General features: G+C 35.5%; 2 protein-coding genes across 4 annotated transcripts; both read left to right on the top strand.

Annotated features, from left to right (window-relative positions):
- The first annotated feature begins 1,556 nt into the window (after positions 1–1,556).
- LOC145224130 (kelch-like protein 12) lies at positions 1,557–25,329 on the top strand. 3 transcript variants are annotated; one of them, XR_013859570.1, is made up of 11 exons: positions 1,557–1,722; positions 1,784–1,907; positions 2,154–2,307; positions 2,369–2,583; positions 3,601–3,744; positions 4,052–4,228; positions 4,695–4,872; positions 6,530–6,688; positions 6,879–7,020; positions 7,291–8,684; positions 8,752–8,998. XR_013859570.1 is itself a non-coding variant. In XM_080090562.1 (11 exons), exons 1-11 carry the CDS (start codon positions 1,661–1,663, stop codon positions 24,504–24,506), a joined length of 1,596 nt encoding a protein of 531 aa, XP_079946688.1. In that variant the 5' UTR covers positions 1,557–1,660; the 3' UTR covers positions 24,507–25,329. The 3 variants fall into 3 exon arrangements, 2 of the variants coding, with proteins under 2 accessions (XP_079946688.1, XP_079946687.1); XM_080090562.1 differs by lacking the exons at positions 6,530–6,688; positions 6,879–7,020; positions 7,291–8,684; positions 8,752–8,998 and adding exons at positions 22,900–23,037; positions 23,594–23,752; positions 23,977–24,103; positions 24,389–25,329; XM_080090561.1 differs by lacking the exons at positions 6,530–6,688; positions 6,879–7,020; positions 7,291–8,684; positions 8,752–8,998 and adding exons at positions 22,900–23,037; positions 23,594–23,752; positions 23,977–24,118; positions 24,389–25,329.
- LOC145222263 (kelch-like protein 12) lies at positions 10,683–20,998 on the top strand. Its single transcript, XM_080088349.1, has 7 exons — positions 10,683–10,846; positions 10,917–11,040; positions 12,156–12,309; positions 12,371–12,585; positions 15,702–15,845; positions 20,158–20,334; positions 20,792–20,998. The coding sequence occupies exons 1-7, from the start codon at positions 10,785–10,787 to the stop codon at positions 20,996–20,998; spliced, it is 1,083 nt and encodes a 360-aa protein (XP_079944475.1). The 5' UTR covers positions 10,683–10,784.
- Positions 25,330–27,219: the final 1,890 nt, after the last annotated feature.

Raw genomic sequence — 27,219 nt, 5'->3', positions numbered from 1 at the left:
CCGGAAAATTTCACATTAAATCATCTCAGTTTGACAATAAATACGTTGATTAAAAATGCGTTTGTTGTTTTATATTTTTTTAAGCTGCACAGGCACGTAACAGACCTGGCAGTCCGTGATGCCGTTAAGTTGGCCTAATCCTCATGTGTATAGAAGCTTCGTTCTCTGTTTTCCGTGTAAATATTGACCATTACCAGATATACTGTTTGCTTGGGCCAATTTAGCAGCAGCACAGTATGGAAAAAATGTTAATTGCTCTTGGAGCATGAAGTAAAAAAGTGGTAGCCTAATTCTCAAAGGTTAAAGTTAGACCATAGTTTCTTCGCCATAATTTTGTTTGAGGATTTCACGAAAGTCTTTTTGTAAAAAAATCAGGTTACAATAGTCGATTAAAGCTAGGTTTTAGAAGAAGATGGTACAATCATGTTAGAGTCTGATGTAGCGTTGTAAGTTGGCGGTTGCGTTCAGAAAAGACATTCCAAGACATTATTTTGCCTGGTGAAAGAACACATAGCAACACAATTGCACTTAACAACCATTAAGGCAGAAATAGCCGCCAACGTTAAGGCGCTATGGGGCGCAAGAAAGTGGATGGCACAATTAGTGGATTATTAAACGCCCTGCTGCTACACCGTTTATAAAGCATTATGTGACAGGAGCTCACCAGAAAGTTAATTTGGCGCACTGTAACACGACTGGGGGGAACGTTGGTGGGACCAGCCGAGGGGGCCCTAGAATCTAACCACCCGTGTATGAAAAAAGGTTTTGGTTTGACTGGAAAAGAAACCCCTAAAGTTTTTGTAATGTCTTTGCAGTGTTTCTTGCTCACATGGAACTTTTCGTGTCAAATTATTTTTTTGATTCAAATTATCAGAAAATCATCAGGTATTAATAAATAAATGGCGAAATTTCTATGTCGAAACTGTTGACTTGGAAAAGGGGATTTCCCTACATCATTTTGATTTTTCTTATTTTTAGTTCCTGTAAAATTAGTTTTGATTTTGTTCGGTTTTCTGCTTAAGAGCTCGGTTTAGTATAGCGTATACTGGACGCCCTTGAAATATATTAATCAATGTTTAGTATTTTACCCAAAAAAACAATCTGTACATTGCAGCAAGTATCTGGCGTTTTCAACTTAACATGTTTACACATCTGAGATCTCAAGTTTGGTTTAGGATTAAAAAATCAATAATGTGTGTAAGTTTGAAATTGGTGTACTAATTAGTTACCTGTGTGAACTTCCCAGTAGTCACAAAAGCAATGGTTTGTTATCTGCAACTGGAATTAATTGTGTGTCCTAGCCAAACACTTGTTTCATTTTTTTGGAGTTTGTTTGGATATTTGCAAACCATTGAAAGTCACTAGCTTGCAAAATTTCAAGGATACTGTTTATGATGTTTTACATCCAATCACAAACAATATAGAGAAGATTTTCATCAGAGCCTTATTTAATTTTTTTTAGACCTTTTACAAGTGATTCTAAGAAGCTTTGCACTGTCTTGAAGTCATGAACAGCTTTACCAACCTTAAATTCACTTACATCTATCTGTTAAGAAACATAGGGTTGTGTGTTTTAATTGCAAACTTTAATAAGGCACTAAATACGGTTTTAGTCCAAACTCATTTGTATTCATGCTTTTTGTAAATAACCATTTTCACAATGAGACCATCAGCAGAACATAGAAGAATACACCAAGAAAATATTTTAGACTACCTGAATCGGTATTTTTTAGTTTTATTTTGATGTGATGTTTTATTTATTTTTAACACCTTACCATTGCAGAGACAGGAAAGAAGCAAAACGACACTGTGACAGAGTACTTCAGTCTGAAGGGAAAAACTATTCAGTTCATGAAATTATTCTTGGTGCTGCATCAGATTATTTTCGGACAATGTTCAATGTTGAGGTAGGACTTATTGATGTCTTTGAGCATGGATAGCTGACCTTCTTGATATATATGTAACAAATTTCAAATGGTGTAAAGCGCATACAAATTTTACTTATCCAAATTAAATGTAGAAACAATGTTTTCAAATTCCAAGTAGAAACCAGTTTTTTCAGCTTTTTTTACATTAAAACATTTGCCTCAACATTGTGGTGAAGAATCTAATTTATATGTGTTTATCACAATGCTTAACCATTATATTAACAGATGAAGGAAAAATATGACAATGTGGTGCCTGTTGAAAAGATTCCACCTAAAAGGTTGGAAAACATATTGGATTATGCTTACTTGGGCAACATGGAAGTAACAGAAGATAATGTAATGGAAGTTTTGGAAGATGCTGAATATACACAGATGAAAGGTATAAGGCATTTGTAATCGCCCAAATTTATTTAACAATTTATATGCCCACATTGATTTAGATCTGAAGGCGTTTTGCAACACTTGTATCCTTGAATTTATATCTGTGGATAATTGCTTGAAACTTCGAGCTTATGCTCAACGGTACAACCTTGATGATGTAATTGCAAAAACTGACAAGACAGTTGCTGAAAACTTTACAACAATTCTGAAACAAGAAGATTTCATGCAACTTGATGTTGATGACATGTCTGCCATTATTAAGCAGAGACCTAAGGTATGTGTCATGTTTAAAATCTTGGCTGCATTGATGTAGTTTAGACTAGGGTTGCCATACGTCAGAATTTCCCCTGACATGCCAGGGAATTTAGTGTTTAAATCTGCGTCAGGAAGAAATGCTTAAAATGTACTTAAAAGTCCGTAATTTATGTATAAAATATACTCACTTTATTAATGTATTAATGTACCAACGGAGAAAGTTTATAGTAATGAGCACAGGTTAATGCACAAGGTTACTTTTTCATTTTGCAGAGTGTGTGCGTGCGTAACAATACTTGTTTGTTACGAGTTGTCTAACAATACATGTTAAATACAGAAATTAAAATCCGCGTTTGAAGAAAACACACATTTCAATGCTATGAGGGAATGTTCGCAGTTTTATTTGCTTTCACTGCTGACAAATATGGTTTGCCAAATGCACCTAACATGCAAGGAACTAACTAACAACAAAAAGTCGAACCTTATATATATATAAAAAAAAAAAAAAAATTTATCATTTTTTCCCGGATTAGCCTCATCCAACAGCGTTTTTATAGGCCAACAAAATTTTTTTTTGCACAAGGTGTATTTCTTTCTATTAAAACTGTTTTATCACATGGTGTTTTAGTTTAGGGTTGGTTTAGCAAAGGGGTTCCAAAATTTTTTTGGTCTGTGGCCCAAATGTCTATTTAATAGCGACTTGTGGCCCACCACGTGCTGTAAATTTGGGCACCAACAAAAAAATAACTCAAAAACAGGCGAAATTATCCAGCAATTTATTTTTAATGAGATACATGCTCCTGAAATTTGGCTACAAGATTCAGAATTCTTTGCAAAAATTACGTTTTTCAAAACAAAGCGCATAACATCTACAGTATTACAAAACAGTAGAATCTATTCAAATGGCTCTGTGGCCCATTGAAAATGTCTTGGTGGCCTAGTACTGGGCCATGGCCCACAGTTTGGGAACCAATGGTTTAGTACTATCAAAAAAGACATCTAACATTTGTGTGTGACTAAAACATGTGTCTTGCAGACTTGTGAAGAAGCTGTTTTTACTGGGATTGTACAATGGGTTAATCACAATTGTCTTCAACGTGAAGCATTGTTTGAGGTTTTTTTTTCACAGCTTGATCCAACTCTAATGAGCTCAGATTTCCTTTCTCAAGTTTACAAAGAGGTATTTTTCTTCTGTAAAATTATTGTGGAAAGTTTTTTGGTCATTACAACATCAAACTTGTTGAAGTCACCCTATCAAAAGCATTGTTACTCTTAGACCTTTAAACTTTTTTTATGACAAAAATATTTAATTCTGATTCTGACCAACCAATTTGCAAGAAGTCATTCCATTATGAAGAAAACATTTTAAAACTGTTATAGTGACTGGATATTCAAATGCCAGTTAAACAAGGTAATCAAAGAAAAATTGAAGAATCACTAAATATAAAATATACCAGTTTGTTTTCATATCTATCAAATTTGTTTAGAGCTTGGTGAAAAACAGTTTGAAATGCAATAATATTCTTGTGGAAGCTTTGTTAAAGTCCAACAACCCACCCTCTGTTGGCAAGAACTCTTGTGAATTTGCTTTGATTGGTGGTGTAGTTTCATCGAAAGAATGTGTGATATATGATGTCAACACTAAACAATCCAGGCAGTTACCAGTAAGTTAAACGATTTTCTAAACGTACACATAGAATAATGTAAAAATGTGTTTGCACAGCTTGTAATCATTGGGTTTGAAGGTTGTGGTTGTAGGAATATTCATTGATGCTTCTATGACATTGAATCTGATTAAATCATCTTCAATTTTTTTGTCTGCTATAAAAGCATTTAAAGTTACGATTTTCCTTGTGACTTTTTGATGATAAAATTGCAATCATAGTAAATAGATTAGTGCAATGCGAAATTAACTAACAGTAACTAACAGTAGGGTGATATTTATAGAGAACAAGAACATGTACACATATCAAGTCTTTGAAAATAAAGTACTAACTTATATTGATTGTTTATCAATATTCAAGCCATAGCAATAAATGTTTGAACTCTTACTCTGACACTCATGTATTGATAAAAAAATCAAGATTGTTAATTACATAAAATGTTATCTTATGGAGTAATTGTTTACAGGATCTAAACCATGGACGTTGTTATGTGACATCACAAAAAGTTGGAAATAAGATACACATCTTTGGAGGGGCAGACTCAAAACTTGTTGAAATGTTGGACTTGAATAAACAATCAGGATGGGTTGCAATGCCAGATATGTTGGAAGGTCGTGAAGGAGGTGGATCTGGATTGATCAGAGGTATGTGATTGTTTGTGTTAAAAACTTTGAGGCCATTTTCCCTGGGCATACAAGGCCTAAATTGAAATCATGAGGTTGTGTGGCTTTCTGGTTTACAATTTTTGAAACACTTGTTTTCAAGAAAACTTTCATAATTCCACTGTGAAAAATGGGAAATATTGTCAGGAAATTAGTCATTTGTATAAACTTAAAATAATCTTTGCAAAGTTTGTTTCAAGGTATCCAAGCTCACAAAATTGTTTTGTTATTCATAAGAACAATAGGATCTTGGTACTATTTGGTAAAACAGTTTGTTTAATTTTATGATTGTAGCAGGGGCGTATCCAGAAATTTTTAAAGGGGGGGGGTCCAACATTTTTTTGGGGGAAATCCCTAATGACGTCATTATGACGTCACACGTCGTTCAAAACGACGCGTTATGCGGCAAAGCACTTTTTCCAAAATTGGCGGTTTCTCTACCCATCTAATTGACAGGAAGAACAGGTAATTTTAGCGAAAGCTTTGTAGTTTTCTGATTTCGCCGCTGCTATCTAGCTTACTCAGCCAAACTGCAGCTGCAAAATAAGCGTGACTGTCAGGTAATCAAAATCGTTGCTTAAAAAAAGGTCAAATTTCTAAAGAACTAAATCTCTTGCTGAAGCGGTAATCCTACTGTTAAGTTGCGCAATGTCACGAATGCACTAAAGATGGTAACTGAAGAAGTCATAAATCGTGCCTGGCAAGTCACAAATTATCCTAATAACATAACTCGATTTACATCGATCTAATGTTTTTGACAAACTATTACGTGTTTGGCGGATCAAAGCAACACAACATTACACGTTTTTAACACTTTTACATTGTTCAAACGCAAAAACAGTTTGATATGTTGCACTAAGTGCAGTTACCACTTAGCAAGAAACTGCTACCAGCGTCCTAGCCGAAACGTAACTTTCCGATTGTTAGCGCATAAACCTCCTTATTAAACCCTTGTTACGTCACAATTGGCGATTAGATAACAAGCCAATACAAGACATTGAAGGCTCGCGTCTTTGAGATAACGACTCCCTGTTATCACGCAGTGATAAACGGAACGATTTTGGCCTATTTAATTTACGCACGACTTTTTGAAAAGGGGGGGGGTCCGGACCCTTAAAACATGTTTTTTAAACATTTTGATTGAAACTAACCTGTCAAGAAATTTTAATTTTATTCAATTTACTGAATCAGTTGTAATGCAGTTTTTAACAGAGTGCAACTTATATGTGTATGATATTTTTCTGCAAATTTCACACACATATTGTTGAAATGTTGGTAAAGAATAAAAAAGCATTTGAAATAATTTGTGGAGCTTTGGGTATTATTTAAGACAACCTTTCTGTCATGCCAAAATTAGCACATTTTTGTATTAGTTGGGTTTTGGCCTGAACGTAAATTGTGTCTTACACAATTTTCTATGAATAAAATTGCTTGTATGTTGCACAATATTACTTGGGAAACCAACCTACAATACCAACAGCTGTCTAATATTTGGAATGTTAGATATTTTTTTAATGTACTGTCTTTTACAACTGAGAGACATTAATCAATAAGGCAGGAATTCTTAAAATTAAAAAAGAATTAGCTTTTTTCCTTTCATTTAGAATGAAAAGCTACAATTTCAAACATATTCTTACAGATTCACTTTATTGCATCGGAGGTTCTGATGACACCAAACATCTCTCCTCATGTGAACGTTATGATGTGAGGAGTGATGTATGGAATAAGATAGCACCACTCAATCAAGCAAGGAATGGGTTAGCTTGCAGTGAATTGAATGGAAATATATATGCAATCGGTAATTTGTTTTTAAACCCTATGTCCGTAATGATTATTGATGGGGCAAAAAATATTTTATATCATTACTGACTGTTTGCATTCAGTTTTTCGTTAGTTGAATGTATCACCTTTTAGGCATGAATGAGCCACGTTTATGTGTACTACTACTACCAAAGAATAAATGTCTGAAACAGTTTTTCTTTTACCAGGAGGGGTTTATAATGGTAGCTTGTCAACTGTTGAAAAATATGAGGCAAGAATGAACAGATGGGAAACTGTTGCATCTCTTCAACATGCACATCAATATCCATCTGCTTGTGTGATTGGAAACAAAATCTATGTTATTGGAGGGTAGGAATTAAAAAGATAAACCTTTAGGGAGAAACAAAAAGTGAATGTTTGGACATTTTTTACTTCTGTTGTGCAACACAACAAACTGGAATCAATGATTTATGATGTAACTTTTCAAAAGGGATTTAAATCAGTGTTTCACAACTTTTTTCAAACTCTATCTCATCAAATTATAATGTTTCCCACATGACAATATATACTGTAAGTCTTTTGTGCTTTGTTGCAATTTTTAGTATTTACTTTGAGTGTTAAGAAAATATTTATTTACAGGAATGGTAAAAATGGAATGCTGAATTCAGTTGAAGTTTACGAACCAACTTCAGATGCTTGGACAGTGGAGTTTGAAATTAACAAAGCAGTTTACGGTGCAACTGCTGTTGCAATATGAAACACAGTGATTCTGTTTACACGTTAAAAAAATGTGCCTTGATTGTCACTGTACCACTGTATCATCAAAGTAAAATTATGTTCAAAAATGTTCGACTGTAATGCAATGTTCTCATGTTATTGTGTTTCTTTTTTTAAATTTTGCGTTTTTTTTAGTCTAAACAAAATGATCCAAAAATTGCTTTAGTTTATGATCACTTCACTTTAAGATGTTGTTTGACCATTACCAATTATGTTTTCAAAACTATTCAACAATTACCTTTAACCAGTAAGGTAGGATTACCTGCAAGGGTTCTCTTGAGCAGATTTAAATGTCTAACTTCACCTTTTTCTTTCAAGCATGGTCAAGAAAGGAAAAAAAATTCATGATTAAATGAGCTAAATCTGCGTCTTTTTAACATAAACTTTTCCTGCATTACCAGTTTGTGTAGTACATTTTGAAGCTTATTGAACTGATGCTTCATATATTTTGTATTTATGCCTTCTTTTATTCGAAAACCAGATAATTTGCATTAAGATCCACAAGTACAAGAGTCTAAATTATTTTGTTGCGCATAAAACTGTGGGTTGTGTATTCAGGTAATACATTTTACCTCTTTCAAGCACTTTGCTTTAAAAAAGAACCTTTTGTAAAAAGTAATGATCAAACAAAAATTTTGCAGAAAGCAACACGTTTGAAATTTTTCTGTATCGTAAAATTGTGGAGTTTCCTTTTTCCATGTGGGGGTGTAAAGTAAAAAAACACAGTTTAGGTAACACGTTTTTTTGCAATGTATTTTTTTCAAGCGCGACTATTATGAAGTCTAGCATGCAGACTTTACACCTGTAATTACCTCATCTTAGTGGCCTAAAAACGGCATGTGAGTCTTAAATACTAGCTGCAATGCATGTTGCCTTTAGTTTATTTGGTATAATTTTCCAACTTGGTTAAAGAAGATTGTAAAGGTTTGTGGAACTTAAACTTACAGACTAGGAGATTATCTCGTGTTTTCGCATTTTAGTTTTCAAAAAACAAACATTTGCTGCTTTTGTTTGGCTTTTAATTTGCTTTCAACGTATATTGTAACATGGGTCATTTTACAAAGTATCTTTCGGGCTTTTTCTATTACCCTTACAATATGTTACAGGCCCCGGTATTAATCTGGGAACGGCACTGCTCGAAAATCCTCGCGCTGCAAACAAACTGATACCGGAAAAACTTCCGAAGACTTCCGAAGTTGTATTCGGGCATCGGGGTAAAAAAATGAAGTTGTCAAAGTCATCTGAAATGAGCTCAGGTAAGACTCTGTCTCTAGTCTCATGTGCAGCATGAAAAGCCCATTCAACTCACATTTTTGCTTGCAGTCTGCACTGGAATCTGTCGATGACGTCATGACCGGTGACTTGTCTACGTGACGGCGTGTTGTTCAAGTTGGACGTGCTCGATTGAGGCAAAGCAGTGGAGAAATGGAATCCTGCATTTTAAGTCTTGTCTGAAATCATAAGATTTCAGTCAAAACGTAGTGTGTGTGTCTTAAACTCTGTCGTTAAACTAAATGTTTTCTTGACATAATAATTCCGAACTGGTGTTATTAAATCAATGGTGGGTGCGTTTGTGTCTAGTTCCTTATTTGTTTGTGAGTTGAGAATTGACTTGCCCATGAGTATTGCTTTGTTTCAATTATCAACCGAACCGCTGTCATTAAACAAACTTTCTGGAAAGGTTTGTTGACTATCAGTCGACAGTAGGACGAAACATACGTAGGCAGAAACAGTTTCCGGGCTTGTGTGCCCAAACTAAAAGCAAAGTTTGACATTAAATCATCTCAGTTCGGTAGTAAACACATTGATATTTTTCAATTTTTTCAGCTGCACAGGTACTTAACAGACCTTGCAGTCTGCTGCTGTTAAGTTAGCATAATCTTCAAGTGTATAGAAGCTGTATTCTCTGTTTTCCGTGTCAATATTGACCATTGCCAGATATACTGTTTGCTTGGGTCAACTTAGCAGCAGTACAGTAGGGAAAATATGTGAAGAAAGCACAAAGTGATAGCTTAATTCTCAAAGGCGAGACCATAGTTTCTTTTCCATAATTTTGTTTAAGGATTTCACAGAAGTCTTTTTGTAAAAAAAAACAAGCTGCAACAATCGAATTAAGCTAGATTTTATTTCCGGCAAGTTAGAAGAAGGTACATTCACGATTAGAGTCTGATGTAGCGTTGTAAGTTGGCGGAAAACTTTATTTCCCTTGGTGAAAGAACACATAGCAACACAATTGCACTAAACAATCATTAAGCCAGAAATAGCCGCGCAACGTTAAGACGTCATGGGACACAAGAAAGTGGATGGCACAATTGCTGGTTAATTAAACGCACTGCAGCTAAACCGTATTATAAAGCGTTATGTGACGGCAGCACACCAGAAAGTGAGTTTGGCGCGCTGTGAGTAACCCGTCTGGGGGGGGGGGGGGAGACGTTGGTGGGACCAGTCGAGGGGGCTTAGAATCAAACCACCCGTGTTAGGAAAAAGGGTTTTGGTTCGACTTGAAAAGAAACCCTAAAGTTTTTGTATTCTCTTTCCAGTGTTTCTTGCTCACATGGAACTTTCGTGTCAAATTAGTTTTTTAAATAAATGGCGAAATTTCTATGTTAAACTGTTGATTTGTAAATAGGGGATTTCCCTACACCATTTTGATTTTCCTTATTTTTAGTTCGTGTAGGATTAGTTTTGATTTTCTTCGTTTTTTTGCTTAAGAGCTCGGTTCAGTATATCGTATACTGGTCGCCCTTGAAATATATTAATCAATAATTTGTATTTTACCCAAAAAATTATGGCGTTTTCAACTTAACATGTTTACACATCTGAGATCTCAAGTTTGGTTTAGGAATTTAAAAAATCAATAATGTGTGTAAGTTTGAAATTGCTGTACTAATTAGTTACCCGTGTGAACTTCCAAGTACTAGTCACAAAAGCAATGGTTTGTTATCTGCATTTGGAATTAGTCGTGCGTCCAAGTAAAACACTGTTTTTTTTTCTTAGTGTATGTTTAGATGTTTGCAGAGTAGGCTACAGTTTTCAAACGATTGAAAGTAGTGCAAGATTCCAAGTTTACTGTTGGTGATTTGCTTTTAATCGCAAGTAATATAGAGAAGATTATCATCAGAGCCGTATCTAATTTGTTTAAGACCTTCACCAAGTGATTTTTTATAGCTTTGCTAAAAAGCGAACCTGCTGCATTAAACTTATGAACAGCTTTATCAACCCTAAATTAACTTCCATCTATCTGTTAAGAAGCATAGGGTTGTGTGTTTTGATTGCATACTTTAATAAGGCACTAAATACCATTTTAGTGAAAACTTCTTTTCTATTCATGCTTCTGTAAAATTCCCATTTACACAATGAGACCATCAGCAAAAGATAGAAGAACACACCAAGAAAATATTTTGGACTATTTAAATCGGTATATTTGTTTGGTGTTATTGTTATGTGATGTTTTATTTATTTGTCTTTTTAACACCGTACCATTGCAGAGACAGAAAAGGAGCGAAACGACACTGTAACAGAGTGCTACAGTCTGAAGGGAAAATATATGCAGTTCATGAAAGTATTCTTGGTGCTGCATCAGATTATTTCCGAACAATGTTTAATGTTGAGGTACCACTTTTGGTTTTCCTTAGGCTTGCCATATTTTTTTTTTTTTTTTTACTTTAAACCGGGACACTTCCAAACAATTTTTTCTAGTTTCTTTTGTATTGGGGGAACAAAGGTTAGCATAGAAGGTGACAGTGTTTTTTTAAGGTGTTTTGGGGGACCGTTTCGGTAAATTTCTCCAGCGGTTTCCCAAAATTAAATATGGATTTTTTTGGTATTTAAATGAAACACTTGCGGTCTCTTAAAACTACTTAGCTGTCACCCAAACCATACCTTAAAAAAATCCTGGTGGGTGATATTACTAATATAGGACAATGCCGTCGCGACCTCTTCTGTACGATCTGCCTGAAGGTGGTTGACCTGATTATAATCAACAAAATCTGGCTGTGTATTTGTGAACGCAGCAGAAAACACAAACATTTTTAACGACATCAACATGTGGTATTAAAAAAAAAACAGACCGACAACGATCACAGTAAACCTTGTCATCATGCGTCTCTCGTATATATAGGTAGTCTATTTTGAGCTGACTAGTTAATTTACATTTTCTTTTAGGCATTTTCGAAATATTTTTGCAGTCTGATTGTCACACTTTGAAGTGCTTCACAAATCTAGCAAACTATCTTGCAGCCAACTATACTTATCCATTGAAAGCAGGAACAATCAACTCACAATTATACAGTGATGTAACAATGCCACTTTCATCAAAATAAATGTAGTGAACAACAAACCAAAGCACGACAATCCACTTTTAATAGCAACATAGGTGAGAGTCAATTAAACGTACCGGATGGCTGCATAAACTTGAAAAAAACGGGACATATCGGCTAACCGGGCGGGACACCGGGACAGACCCTTAAAACCAGGACAGTCCCGGCTAAACCGGGACGTATGGCAAGCCTAGTTTTCCTTAACCTTAACGATACCTGACCTTCTCGGCATTGAACAAATTTTAAATGGTCTTAAACTTCTTTCTAAATTTACTACAGAAACAGTGTTTTTACTTTCTAAAAACTTTTCTCTTAGTTTGTTTTTTAAATAAAACATATGCCTTAACAAGGTCAATTTAAAAAAGTACATCTATATATTCAACAATGCTTTACAAAAACTTTTAACAGATGAAGGAGAAATATGACAATGTGGTGCCTGTTGAAAAGATTCCACCTAAAAGGTTGGAAAACGTTTTGGATTATGCTTACTTGGGTGATATCGAGGTAACTGAAGATAATGTGATGGATGTTTTGGAAGATGCTGAATATACACAGATGAAAGGTATAAGGCATTTGTTGTTATTACTTTTTACAAAATAATTGATATGTCATCATTGATTTAGATCTGAAGGCTTTTTGCAACACTTGTATTCTTCAAATTGTATCTGTGGATAATTGCTTGAAACTCCGTGCTTATGCTCAACGGTACAACCTTGTTGATGTAATTGCAAAAACTGACAAGACAGTTGCTGAAAACTTTACAACAATTCTGAAACAAGAAGATTTCATACAACTTGATGTTGATGACATGTCTGCCATTATTAAGCAGAGACCTAAGGTATGTGTCATGTTTAAAATCTTGGCTGCAGTGATGTAGTTTAGACTAGGGTTGCCATACGTCAGAATTTTCCCTGACATGCCAGGGAATTTAGTGTTTAAATCTGTGTCCTTGTCTGAAGAAAACACATAATTCAATGCTATGAGGGAACGTTCGACGTTTTATTTGCTTTCACTGCTGACAAATATGGTTTGCCAAGTGCACCTAATATGCAAGGAACAAACTAACAACAAAAAGTCGAACATAAAAATGTTTTTACAGTGGCATTTTATTTCAAATTTAAAAAGGTTTCTGTAGCTTGAGTTGAAAGTTGGTCCGAATGGCTCGTAGAGTAGTATTCAAAAGTTCTGAATTTCATAGTAACTCAAAAAATTAACATATTATATTTCCAGCAAAATACAAATACGTTTGTTGCCACTCTGATCGTGCAAACATTGTTTGAAACGCATCAATTGTATTTTTTTAATCGAAGAGTCATTTATTGCAACATAGGCAGCACTATGTGTTATTGTTAGTAAGTTACTTTTATATACATCTTTAGTTGTTGTGCGAGTAACGATTTTATAGCCGTGTTTAATGTCCATTTGCAAAGTACTGCAGTGGCCTAAACTTGACCTAAGGTGACCAAAGTTTTGGTGTCAACAGTGTAAAGTAGGCTGCATTTGAAACCGTAAATTGTTTTTGCTTTTGTTTCACGCCGTAACAAATTACGCAAAAACTAAATCTTTGTTAATATTGCTCATTCTGCAAATGTGTCAATTGACTGTTTGCAAAATAACATGGCAGAAACAACAGGCTGCAGCACATAAAAAGTATCCGCGTTTAGTCTCAAAGTATGGTACGGGAACAGATACTGCATCTATAGGTATCGGCAAGTCGCACTCAGGTATCTTTTAAAACTTTACACCTATGCTAATGATACTATTTAGCGGTGCTCGGTAAGCTTCTCTTTCAAATTTACTAACGTTAGGCGGGCCACATGAAATCCTTTGCCGGGATGCGGCCTGCGGCCGTAGTCTGCCCACGCCTGATGTAGAGCATTGTAAAGGTATATAGAACAAACCCATAATATTATTTCAAGATAAAAATATTTTATCATTTTTTCCCGGATTAGCCTCATCCAACAGCGTTTTCATAGGCCAACAAATTTTTTTTATAAGGTGTATTTCTTTCTATTAAAACTGGTTTATCACATGGTTTTTAGTTTAGGGTTGGTTTAGCAAAGGGATTCCAAAACTTTTTTGGTCTGTTGGTTAAATGTCTATTTAATAGCGATTCATGGCCCACCATGTGCTGTAAAATTGGGCACCAACAAAAAAATAACTCAAAAACAGGCGAAATTATCCAGCAATTTATTATGGGTCCCCTTCCCTGAAGGGGACACATATTGATTTTACTCAAATTGTTTTTGTTTTTTTTCTTTTTTTTTCTTTTTTTTTCTTTGTTTTTTCTTTTTTTTTCTCCCCCAAAGTTTGTCCGACTCGTTTTTCCATGAAATGTTTGATGGATTTCGATGAAATTTACACAGATGGTAGATATAGTTATGTAGATGTGCATCCCACTTTGGTTTTGTTGATAACCCCAGTATTTACCCCGCTAGCCCCCTTTTACCCCAAAGTTTGTCCGACTCGTTTTGCCATTAAATGTTTAATGAATTTAGATGAAACTTACACAGATGGTAGGTATAGTTATGTAGATGTGCATCCCACTTTGTTTGTGTTGATAACCCCACTATTTACCCCGCTAGCCCCCTAAAATGTTTTTTTTTTCACCCAAAGTTTGTCCGACTCGTTTTTCCATCAAATGTTTAATGGATTTGGGTGAAATTTGCACAGATGGTAGATATAGTTATGTAGATGTGCATCCCACTTTGTTTGTGATGATAACCCCACTATTTATCCCGCTAGCCCCCTAAAATGTTTTTTTCACCCATAGTTTGTCTGACTCTTTTTTCCATCAAATGTATGATGGATTTGGGTGAAATTTGCACAGATGGTAGATATAGTTATGTAGATGTGCATATCACTTTGTTTTGTTGATAACCCCAGTACTTACCCGCTAGCCCCCTAAAATGTTTTTTTACCCCGCAAAGTTTGTCCGACTCGTTTTGCCATCAAATGTTTAATGGATTCGGATGAAACTTACACATATGGTAAAGATAGTTATGTAGATGTGCTTCCCACTTTGTTTGTGTTGATAACCCCAGTATTTACCCTGTTAACCCCTTAAAATGGGTGAGGTTTTAAACAGTGTCGGAATGGGCTGCAATTTGGATAGCTTGAAGAAGAGGCCATTTATAGGTGTTGATTGTTGTGTTCAACCCTGTAGCCCAACATTAACCCCACTAGCCCCCAAAGTGTAAAACGTATTTGTATGTTATTGGGCACCACAAACGAAAGATTTCTGTGGCCCAATAGTCAAGGGCAACCAGTTGTGTGTTACTTGTGTTTGTGGGTTGCTTGTTGGATGTTTTTGCACCATGGCAGTTAGGGGGTTGTTAACAGCCCTATGTAGTCAGAAGCATTAATGGTTGTTGCTCAAAACACCTCTAGTGGTTAAACCTTTAAACATTGGCGGATTGGGCTCAAATTTTGTAGTACTATTGATTGAATTATTGTGGTTTCATAGTATTATTATTAAAGCCCAGTGCTGATCACTGTGTTTTACCTTACAACACCCGACTTTCTCATGGTAATCTCTTGAAATGCATTATTTTTAACTTTGCATGTGTGGGGACCCATGTGTTTCTGCCTGCAGAAACAACTAAGGTTATAAAAGACGCTGGATAATGTGGGACCCAATATAAAATAAGCAGAGGAAATATATGAATGTTTTAAAATAGGTTATAGTGTATAGGCAATGACAAAATGTGCTAAGCCACCCTTCTAGTTTTTAATGATTCAGAATTCTTTGCAAAAATTACGTTTATCAAAACAAAGCGCATAACATCTACAGTATTACAAAACAGTAGAATCTATTCAAATGGCTATGTGGCCTATTGAAAATGTCTTGGTGGCCCACTACTGGGCCATGGCCCACAGTTTGGGAACCAATGGTTTAGTACTATCAAAAAAGACATCTAACATTTGTGTGTGACTAAAACATGTGCCTTGTAGACTTGTGAAGAAGCTGTTTTTACTGCGATTGTACAATGGGTTAATCACAATCCTCTTCAACGTGAGGAATTGTTTGTGAATCTTTTCTCACAACTTGATCCAACTTTAATGAGCTCAAATTTCCTTTCTCAAGTTTACAAAGAGGTATTTTTCTTTTTTGTAAAATTATTGCGGAAAGTTTTTTGGTCATTACAACATCAAAATTGTTGAAGTCACCCTATCAAAGGCATTGTTACTCTTAGACCTTTAAACTTTTTTATGATAAAAATATTTATTTATGATTATGACCAACCAATTTGCAAGAAGTCATTCCATTATAAAGAAAACATTTTAAAACTGTTATAGTGACTGGATATTCAAATGCCAGTTAAACCAGGTAATCAAAGAAAAATGGAAGAAGTACTCTATCTGTGTGTTTTTTGTAGAATCATGCTAATGAATTAAAAATATAAAATACAGACGTTAATCGCATCATCGATTTGCCAAGGGCATTTGATGCGATTAACCAGATTATGCGATAATCCGGTTGCTATGTAAACAGTACACGCCATTAACTAAAGTGCTCATTTTAGCTTCCCGATCTAAAACAAAGTGGCAGTGACGCTCAACTATGGCAATGGAGCAGTATTTTCTCTCTTTTGTTGCCGAGAAATAAAAAAAGTACTCTCAAGTCAAAATACAAGACTTCATGCTTTCCTAACTGTCGTGGCTATGGTGCAATCGCCCAAGCGTGTTGAAGATACAGTAGAAACGCACACACACTCTTTAATTGGCGCACATGCCACGGTTCGCTTGATTTGTGCTTTCTCTTGCAGTCAGGTTTACTCAAAAAGATATGTTACATCGCATCGTAGCCAAGGGGCCCAACATTTAAATTTGGAACTTCCCTGTGACGACTTCCCTGCGGTTTATGACGTTTTAGTCTTGTTTTGGGTAGTTTCCCTTATAAATGTGCTAGGCCTCTCGCATAATATACACGTAAAATTGTCTGTTGTTTCTGACCTATTTCGTTTTCCAGTTCAAACAAACGCGTTAAACGGCAAAGTGCTAGATGCATATTTGTAACCAAGCCCAAACCTGAAAGTACACGACTGAAACCTAGTCAAACTTACAACTTCGGCACATTCTACAGCGCAAGGACGCTAAGGCGAGCTGCATCAGTTTCTTTTATAACCCGTTAACCCAGTGGTTTTTAACCGGGGGGGCACGCCCCTTAGGGGGGCGCGAGACATTTCCAGGGGGGGTGTATATGGTATCGCATCATACTATTCGTTTCTTTTTTGAAAACGTGAGCCAAAAGTTAAATAACCAAATCTATTTAACTTTGGACTCACCTCCCCCTAAAATAATTTTGCAAGTGTAGTGTATTGTTTGCGAGCACCACGTTTTCAAAAAAGAAACGAATAGTATGATGCGATACCATATGGCGTAACACAAATTTTGATTAATGACATAGAAGGCAAAGTTTTTGGTTTGTCAGTTTAGAACAGGGCTCACCAATTTTTTTTAACTGCGGGCCGGATAATTTTAATAATCACGCTCGAGAGCCGCATGGGTTACAAGCCCTAACGCAGCCTTTCCCAAACTGTGGGACACGCGAGGCGATTTTGACCAGATCACAAAGGGTCTTCATGTCTTCCTACGATGTTATTTGTATTAAGATTGTACTGCTGTTTAATTATAAAATTATAAAAAATCTAAAACTGTCACATACCAACTAATGCACGTTTATTCTACCACAAAGTAAAAAGGCAATTGTTCGCACACAAGTACTATTCTTTGCCTTTGTCTGTGACGTAACAAACTGCTTTTGGATGATACTTGTAATGTAATCCTGTTAGACAAGGTAAAATTATTACTGAAATGTATAATGAATTCGCACATTTAACGCCCCTGGGCTGTAATTAGGTGATCCCTGGTTTACAACATAGGCAACGGAGACTTCTTGTAGTTTCATTGCTGCATGTGTTCCAAAAAAACTGTCGTTTTTCACCTGTTTCAGGGGGGCGTGAAATGCCCGACAAACACCTTAGGGGGGCGTGAACAAAAAAAGGTTAAGAACCGCTGCGTTAACCTATGACAAAACGAACAATTGATTTTAACAAACCTTTAAAGACTCAGAATGTGGCGCTACTTTCTAGCTTACTCAGCAAAGCTGCAGCTGCAAGATTACCGTGACTGTCACGTGATCAACGTGTGATCGTTGGTTAAAGAATTTAAACCAGCAACAAATACTAGAGGAATAAATGCCTTTCTTAATCGGTGATCAACCTGATAAGTTGCGCAAGGTCACGAATAGAAGACATAAAATATGGCAATCATTGGCACGTTACCAACTACGTGATTCTAAACAATATAGTGTGATTACTTGCGATCTTACATTTTTTACAATCATTACGGCGTTTGGCGGGTCATCAACGATATAACAGAAAACTTTTTTAACCATTTGTTTTACATTTAACACTGTTTAAATTTTAATACAGTTCAATATTTCGAATTTGGTGCAGTTCGCACTCAGTAATAAATTGCAATCAGCGTCTTTGCCGGAACACCAGTTTCGTAATTGATTTTACTCAAAATGTTTGTGTTTTTTTTCTTTCTTTTTTCTTTTTTATTCTTTTTTTTTCTTTTTTTTTTCTTCTACCCAAAGTTTGTCCGACTCGTTTTTACATCAAATCCTTGATGGATTTGGATGAAATTTACACAGATGGTAGATGTAGTTATGTAGATGTGCATCCCACTTTGGTTTTGTTGATAACACCAGTATTTACCCCGCTAGCCCCCTAAAATGGGTATTTTTTCCCAGAAGTTTGTCCGACTCGTTTTTCCATCAAATGTTTGATGGATTTGGATGAAATTTACACAGATGGTAGTTGTAGTTATGTAGATGTGCATCCCACTTTGTTTTTGTGATGATAACCCCAGTATTGACCCCGCTCGCCCCCTAAAATGGTTGTTTTTGCCCCGAAGTTTGTCCGACTCGTTTTACCATCAAATGTTTGATGGATTTGGGTGAAATTTGCACAGATGGTAGATGTAGTTATGTAGATGTGCATCCCACTTTGTTTTGTTGATAACCCCATTATTTACCCCGTTAGCCCCCTAAAATGGGTGAGTTCTTAAACAGTGTCAGAATTGGCTGAAATTTGGATTTCTTGTATAGTATGCCATTTATATGTGTCAATTGTTGTGTTCAACCCTGTAGTCCTAACATTTACCCCACAAGCCCCTCAAGTGTAAAACGTATTTGTATGTTACTGGTCACCACAAACGAAAGATTTCTTTGGAGCAATAGTGTTACAAGGGCAAAAAGTTGTATGTTGCTCATTGGTGGGTTGCTTGGTGGTTGTTTTTGCACCATGGCAGTTAGGGGCTTGTTAACAGCCCTATGACGTCAAAAACATTAACGGTTGTTGCTCAAAACACCTCTAGTGGTCAAAATTTTTAACATTGGCGGATTGGGCTGAAATTTTGCAGTACTATTCATTGAGTCATTGTGGTTTTTACATATTTTTTAGTTTGTGTGTCGAACCCAATTAGTTGCTCTACTAGCCCCCTAAAATGGGTCAGTTTTTTAAAACGTTAAATAGGACATACTTCAAAGAATATCTGGGTTGAATCTAATTTTATAGCTTGTATTCTACATAGTATTATTATTTAAGCCCAGTGCCGATCACTGTTATTTTACCTTTCATCACCCGACTTTCTCATGGTTATCTCTTGAATTGCATTATTTTCGACTTTACATGTGTGGGGACCCATGAGTTTTTGCCTGCAGAAACGACTAAAGTTATAAAAGACGATGGCTAATATGGGACCCAATACAAAATAAGCATGGGAAATATATTTATGTTTTAAAATAGGTTATAGTGTATATGCAAGGGCAATATGTGCTAAGCCACCCTTCTAGTTTTAACACGTTTAACTCTTTATTTAAACGCTTGTTATATCACTTTTGCATTTAGATAATCCAACAAACAAGGACCAATGTGCACGGCTATGAGATAACGACTACTAGTTATTGCACAGGGGTAAACTGAACGCTGACTTAATCTCCCCATAACTTTAAAAAAATATTTTATGGTTGAGACATGTCATTTTCAACGTTGAAATTAGATGCGTTATTTGTGTAGAATACAAATATGCATCTATGTCTTTTTTACGTACATTACCCCCGGAGGATTTTACTATCATATCGTCGTTTTTTATTCCAAAAAACGTGGTCTGTTGGACTTTCTCACAGAGTTTGTCAATTCGGTTAATTGCATGTTTCGTTGAAAATCGATGCGAATATCCGGTTTATGCGATTAACCGAACGATTTTCTTAACAAACGATGGGCGACAGTTTGGGATTTTTAATTTTGATGCAATTAAATGGATTATGCGATTTACCGGTATGCGATTAACTGGATTCGTCTGTATACCAGTTTGTTTTATATCTATCAAATTCGTTTAGAGCATGGTGAAGAAGAGTTTGAAATGCAATAATATTCTTGTGGAAGCTCTTCTGAAGTCTAACAACCCAGTCTCTGTTTGTGATAACTTCAGTGAATTTGCATTGATTGGTGGCAACGGTTCGTTGAAAAACTGCGTGATTTATGATGTCAACACAAAACAATCCAGGCAGTTGCCAGTAAGTTAAACTGGTTTCTTTCTAAGCTTATATGTACATATAATAATGTGAAAAAAAACCTTGTAATCATTTTGTTTAGTAGTGGTATTATGATAATGTTAACTAAAGCTTTTGCACTTGTCTCATCAAAGCCTTCTTCAGGACTTTTTACATCTGATTTAAAAACTGTCAAAGTTATGGTTCACAGAGTGATATTTTCTAGATTTCAAGTAAAGGGTGAACTAGTTTAAATAAATTCAGAATCTGGTGGTATGCAGAGAAATTAAGACTGATTTCAGGGTAATTAGATGTTGTTGTTTGTACGCATATGAAAGGTCTTTGAAAATAAAGTACCAACTTATATCTATTGTTTATCAATATGCAACCCAAAATGTAAACACAAAGTCCAATACTCATTTACTGATAGAAATCAATATTGTTAATTAAAAAACATTGTCATGTTAGATATGTTTTACAGCACCTAAACCATGGGCGTTGTCATGTGGCATCGCAAAAAGTGGGAGATAAGTTACATATCTTTGGAGGGGCTAAATCTGGGGGTCTTTTAAATCCCTATAAAAGTTGTGAAATGTTGGACTTGAATAAACAAACAGAATGGGTTCCAATGTCAGATATGTTGGAAGGTCGCATAGGAGGTGGATCTGGATTGATTAAAAGTATGTGATTGTTTGTGTTTTAAACAGCAATTTTGATGTCGTGTGGTATACAAAGTCCACCTTTGGTATACAAAGCCTAAAATTAAATCGTGGGGACATGTGGCTTTCTGGTGTACAATATTTGAAACACCCATGTTTAATAAAACTATTGTTTTTGTCTATATTTTTTTTTCTTTTTTTCTTTTTTCTTTTTTTCTTTTTTCTTTTTTTCTTTCTAACGCAGATTTGTTCCCACGTTTTGGTCAAGAAAGAATGGTTCAAACTTTTTCAAATTTACACATATTACAGATATTGGTGTAAAGATGGTCCATGTGAATTTTGACCCCGTTTGATCCCTCGGTTCACCCACAGCCCCCCAAAACGTGAAATTTTTAGCGCGGATTTGTTCCCACATTTTGGTCAAGAAAGAATGGTTCAAACTTTTTCAAATTGACACACATAATAGGTATTGGTCTAAAGATGGTCCATGTGAATTTTGACCCCGTTTGATCCCTCGGTTCACCCACAGCACCCCAAAACGTGAAATTTTTAGCGCGGCTATTGTTCCCACGTTTTGGTCAAGAAAGAATGGTTCAAACTTTTTCAATTTTACACACATTACAGATATTGGTCTAAAGATGGTCCATGTGAATTTTGACCTCGTATGACCCAGAGATTCACCCACAGGCCCCCGAAACGTAAATGTGTCTAACGCTCGTTTGGTCAAGAAAGACACTGTAGGCAGAAGTACCAAGAGAGTAACTCACTGGTTTACGATAGCGGGAGGGCTCAGCTTGACGTCGGCCAGACGTTTTACGAGACGTCGTTTCAGTGATTAGAAATCAGCTGTTTTGCACAGCAATGCTATGTCGTTTTATTAAGTTATCACTCACATTTTTAGTTTTGGCGAAGGTTTTACACCTATGACGTAATTTAAGCCTAATAACCGTGCTTCGGTTTTGTATATGTCAAGAAAAACTTTGTTAATAAAAGTTAAGATGAAAAAATTAACTTGACTTTTTTGCCAAATAAATGTTTTTTTAAATGCTCGCTGTCAGGTTGGCCGCCGCATGATCACGGGTTACTTAAGGTCAACTAGTCGGTATTACAAACACAGCTCAGAACTTTCTTCATAACGTAGCGTTTTTTTAACAATCAATTTAGGAGTCAATACTTAAGGCATGTATAAATTAGGCTTAACAGTATTGTTGAACATGAATGACGGCGTGCTATTGAAAACGGTGTCAAAAGGTCAAACAGTCGTTTGGCGTGTGCACCCTGAGAGGTTACTACAGGTCAATGGTACTCGTTTTGCGAAACAAAGTTAAATGAAAAACAATTTGTTATGTATACACTTGTAGCAAATTGCTTTTTAATTTAAAGTGTCTGTAACACAACTGTTACAGCTTTCTAAAAAAAATTGCCCGACCTTGGAGGACTATATCTGGGTTAAAGCAAGAGATTAGATTTAAGTCTTTGTTACGTTTTTTTAATGTTTTTGTAATTACATGACAATAATAGTCAAAAAGAATACGAACAATTTTTTTTATTGTTGGGTTAATGCTTTCTAAAAATTTGTCCTTAAGAATGTAAAAATCACCGCAACATTTGTTTACCGTAAATCCGCACAAACATGCGTGTGGGGACCCATTAGTTTTTATTTACAAAAACAATCATATGTGTAGATCAAATGATGTGTATAGTAAATTGGTAAATATCGTATAGAATATATAAAATGGAAGTATATCAGAAAGCCACTCTTCTATTTGGTAAAACAGTTTGTTTAGTTTTATGATTGTAGTGATTTAAAAATGTTATTTAGGTTTGAAAGTAAAAAGGGTAAGGGTATGTAAAAAGGGTACTCTATATTTTTACATTTTTGTCCTGGAAAAAAGTTATTTGTTGCAATACGCACATGCTTATTTTACAGATCAGATTTATGTTACTGGAGGTCGGAATGGTCATGCAACACTGTCAAGTTGTGAAAAGTTTGACATCCCTGACAACAAGTGGACCAAAATAAGCAATATGTTATATGTACGAGCTTTCCATGGAACTGTTTTAGAAGGTTACTTGAAAAAGTAACGTTAAATTTGTTTACAACAACAAAATATGTTAAAACATCTATTTACTAAAATGCTGTACTTGATTTTGTTTGTTTAGATTTTGATTAAAACTAACCTATCAGAAAATTTTAAATTTATTTAATACCGAATCATTCGCAATATAATTTTATACGGAGTGCAACTTATGTGTGTATGATTTTTTGGGAAATTTTTGAAACATATTGGTGAAATTTTGGTCAAACTGGCCTTTTCAATTCTAAACACTTTTTGAAACAATTTGTAAAGCTTTGGGGGTTATTTAAGACAACCTTTCTGTCAACTACCACATTTTTGTATTAGTTGGGTTTTGGCCTAAACATGTTTGTTAAACATTTTTCTATGAATAAAATTGCTTGTATATTGCACAATATTATTTGGGAAACCAACCTACAATACCAACAGCTGTCTAATATTTGGAATATTAGATATTTTTTTAATGTAATGTCTTTTACAACTGAGAGACATTAATCAATAAGGCAGGAATTCTTAAAATTAAAAAAAATCCAAATCATTGTTTAGATTCACTTTATTGCATCGGAGGTTATGATGGCAACAAATCATTGTCTTCATGTGAACGTTATGATGTGAGGAGTGATGTATGGAATGAGATTGCACCACTCAATCAAGCAAGGAATGGGTTAGCTTGTGTTGTATTGAATGGAAACATATATGCAATAGGTAATTTGTTTTTAAACCCTATGTCCATAATGATCATTGACAGGACAAAAAATATTTTATATCATTACTGACTGTTTGTATTCAGTTTTTCGTTAGTTGAATATATCACCTTTAGGGCATGAAGGGTGCAGACAAAATATCAATCTCAAAATATGTGAATGCCACGTTTATGTGTACTACTACTTCAAAAGAATACATGTTTGAAACCATTTTTCTTTTACCAGGAGGGTATAATAATGGTAGTTTGTCAACTGTTGAAAAATATGAGGCAAGAATGAACAGATGGGAAACAGTTGCATCTCTTCAACATGCACGTCACCATCCATCTGTTTGTGTGGTTGGAAACAAAATGTATGTTATTGGAGGGTAAGAATTAAGTAGATAAACCTTACGGGAGAAAGAAAAAGTAAATGTTGAGACATTTTTTACTTATATTGTGCAACACAACAAACTGGAGTCAATGATTTATGATGTAACTTTTTAAAAGGGATTTAAATCAGTGTTTCACAACTTTTTTCAAACTCTATCTCATCAAATTATAATGTTTCCCACATGACAATATATACTGTAAGTCTTTTGTGCTTTGTTGCAATTTTTAGTATTTATCTTGAGTGTTAAAAAAATATTTATTTACAGGAGTGGTAAAAATGGAATGCTGAAGTCAGTTGAAGTTTACGAACCAACTTCAGATGCTTGGACAGTGGAGTTTGAAATTAACAAAGCAGTTTATGGTGCAACTGCTGTTGCAATTTGAAACACAGTGATTCTGTTTACACGTTAAAAAAATGTGCCTTGATCGTCACTGTACCACTGTATCATCAAAGTAAAATTGTGTTCAAAAATGTTCTATTGTAATGCAATGTTTTCATGTTATTGTGTTTCTTTTTTTAATTTTGCTTTTTTTTAGTCAAAACAAAATGATCAAACAAATGATTCATTAATCAAATAACTGATTAACCCATAATTCCAAAGTTTAAAACTAAATTGTAAACATTTTTTTGTGTCCTTTCTTTCGGCGCTTGAAACTATCCGACACTGTTTCTTTCGGTGGTTTCTTTTCCTGTCGAACCCCACCCTCTTTCCCTAACACGGGTGGTTAGTTTATAGGCCCTCCTCGACTGGTTCCACCAATGCTACCCCCCAGCCCCCCAACCCGCCAGTCGTGTTTACCCACAATGCGCCAACCTCACTTTCTTGTGAGCCCCCGTCACCCAACGCCTTTTAATACTGTGTAGCTGCAGCGCGTTCAACCATGATCCACCAATTGTGCCCTTCAATGTTTTGTGCTCCATAACGTCTTAACGTTGCGCAGCTATTTCCGGCTTGGTGATAGTTTTAGTGCTGTTGTGTCGCTATTTTCACCTAGCGAAATAAACTCATCTCTCATCTTATCTTAAAAATTGCTTTAGTTTATGATCACTTCACTTTAAGATGTTGTTTGACCATTACCAATTATGTTTTCAAAACTATTCAACAATTACCTTTAACCAGTAAGGTAGGATTACCTGCAAGGGTTCTCTTGAGGAGATTTAAATGTCTAACTTCGCATTTTTCTTTCAAGCATTGTCAAGAAAGGAAAAAAAATCATTGTAAAATGAACTAAATTTTGTGTCTTTTTGACATAAACTGTTCGTGCCAGTTTGTGTAGTACATTTTTTACCAGTTTGTGTAGTACATTTTTAAGCTTATTGACCTGATTCTATATATATTTTGTATTTACGCGTTGTTTTATTCCAAAACCACATAATTTGCATTAAGATCCACAAGTACAAGAGTCTAAATTATTTTATTGCGCGTAAAACTGTGGGTTGTGTATGCAGACTAGCATGCAGACTTTACACCTGTACTTGCATCATCTTTGGCGCCTGAAAACGGCATGTGAGTCTTAAATACTACCTGCATTGCATATTGCCTTTAGTTTATTTAGTATTTTTTGCCAACTTGGTTGAAGAAGATTGTAGAGGTTTGTGGAACTTAATCTTACAGACTAGGAGATTATCTCGTGTTTCCGCTATTTTGGTTTTCAAAAAACAAGCATTTCAAGTAATTTATCGTATTATTGTACGATAATTGCTGTTTTTGTCTGGCTTTTAATTTGCTTTCCACGTATATTGTAACATGGGTCATTTTACAAAGGATCTTTCGGGGATTTTTTAGTACTCATACAATATGTTACAGGAGCAGGCGATAATCTGGGAACAGTACTGTTTGAAATCCCTTGCGCCGCAAACGAACTGACTCTGAAAGAACTTCAGAAAACGTGTGAAGTTGTATTCGGGCATCGGGATAAAAATGAAGCTGTCAAAGTCATCTGATATGAACTCAGGTAAGAGTCAGTGTCTAGTCTTATATGCAGCATGAAAAGGCCATTCAACTCACATTTTTGCTTAAGAACTGCAATCTGTCGATGGCGTCATGACCCTAGACGTGATCTACGTGGCGGCGTGACGTTCAAGTTGGACGTGCTCGATTGTGGCAAAGCAGTGCAGAAATGGAATCCTGCATTTTTAAGTCTTATCTGAAATCATAAGATTTCAGTCAAAACGTAGTGTGTGTGTCTTAAACTCTGTCTGGTAGAAATATTGTTAACGATTTTGTGTTTCGTTAAACTAAATGCCTTCTTGATGTAATAATTCCGAATTGGTGTTATTAAATCAATGGTGGGTGCGTTTGTGTTTAGTTGCTTGTTTGTTTGTGAGTTGAGAATTGACTTGCCCATGATGCGAATATTGCTTTGTTTCAATTATCAACCGAACCGCTGTCATTAAACAAATTTTCTGGAAAGGTTTGTTGACTATCAGTCGACAGTAGGACGAAACATATGTAGGCAGAAACAGTTTCCGGGCTTGTGTGCCCAAACTAAAAGCAAAATTTGACATTAAATCTTCTCAGTTTGGCAATAAACACGTTGAACAAAAATGCGTTTGTGGCACTTCTTCCTATTCACGCAGCACAGGCACTTAACAGACCTTGTAGTGAGTGCTGACGTTAGGTTGGCCCAATGTGTATAAAAGCTGTGTTCTGCTGTGATTTCAGTGTAAATATTGACTATTACCAGATACTGTTTGCTTGGGCCGATTCAGCAGCAGCACAGCAGGGAAAATATGTGAAGCAAGCACAAAGTGGTAGCTTAATTTTTAAAGGTTATCTACCATAGTTTCTTCGCCATATTTTTGTTTAAGGATGTCGCAAATGTCTTTTTGTAATAAAACAGGCTGCAATAATCGAATTATCTACGTTTCATTTCCAGGTGTTTAGAAGAAGGTACTTTCACATCTAGCCAGATGTAGCGTTATAAGTTGGCGGTTGCGTTCAGAAAAGACATTATTTCGCTTGGTGAAAGAACACATAGCAACACAATTGCACTGAACAACCATTAAGCTAGAATCTAACCACCCGTGTTAGGAAAAAGGGTTTTGATTCGACTGGAAAAGATACCCTTAAAGTTTTTGTAGTTTCTTTGCAGA

The sequence above is a fragment of the Phallusia mammillata genome, chromosome 4 (assembly GCF_965637545.1).
Source record: "Phallusia mammillata chromosome 4, kaPhaMamm4.hap1.1, whole genome shotgun sequence".
Taxonomy (NCBI): domain Eukaryota; kingdom Metazoa; phylum Chordata; class Ascidiacea; order Phlebobranchia; family Ascidiidae; genus Phallusia; species Phallusia mammillata.
Note: the sequence above shows the minus strand (reverse complement) of the source record. Positions and strands in the feature narration are given on the sequence as shown.

Excerpts from the sequence above, each read along its gene's own strand:
- LOC145224130 (XM_080090561.1), top strand. The coding sequence starts at position 1,661 with ATGAGACCATCAGCAGAACATAGAAGAATACACCAAGAAAATATTTTA. Across the intron at positions 1,723-1,783 it reads ATTTTAGACTACCTGAATCG|AGACAGGAAAGAAGCAAAAC; the intron begins GTATTTTTTAGT and ends TTACCATTGCAG. Across the intron at positions 1,908-2,153 it reads GGACAATGTTCAATGTTGAG|ATGAAGGAAAAATATGACAA; the intron begins GTAGGACTTATT and ends TTATATTAACAG.
- LOC145222263 (XM_080088349.1), top strand. The coding sequence starts at position 10,785 with ATGAGACCATCAGCAAAAGATAGAAGAACACACCAAGAAAATATTTTG. Across the intron at positions 10,847-10,916 it reads ATTTTGGACTATTTAAATCG|AGACAGAAAAGGAGCGAAAC; the intron begins GTATATTTGTTT and ends GTACCATTGCAG. Across the intron at positions 20,335-20,791 it reads AACAATCCAGGCAGTTGCCA|CACCTAAACCATGGGCGTTG; the intron begins GTAAGTTAAACT and ends TATGTTTTACAG.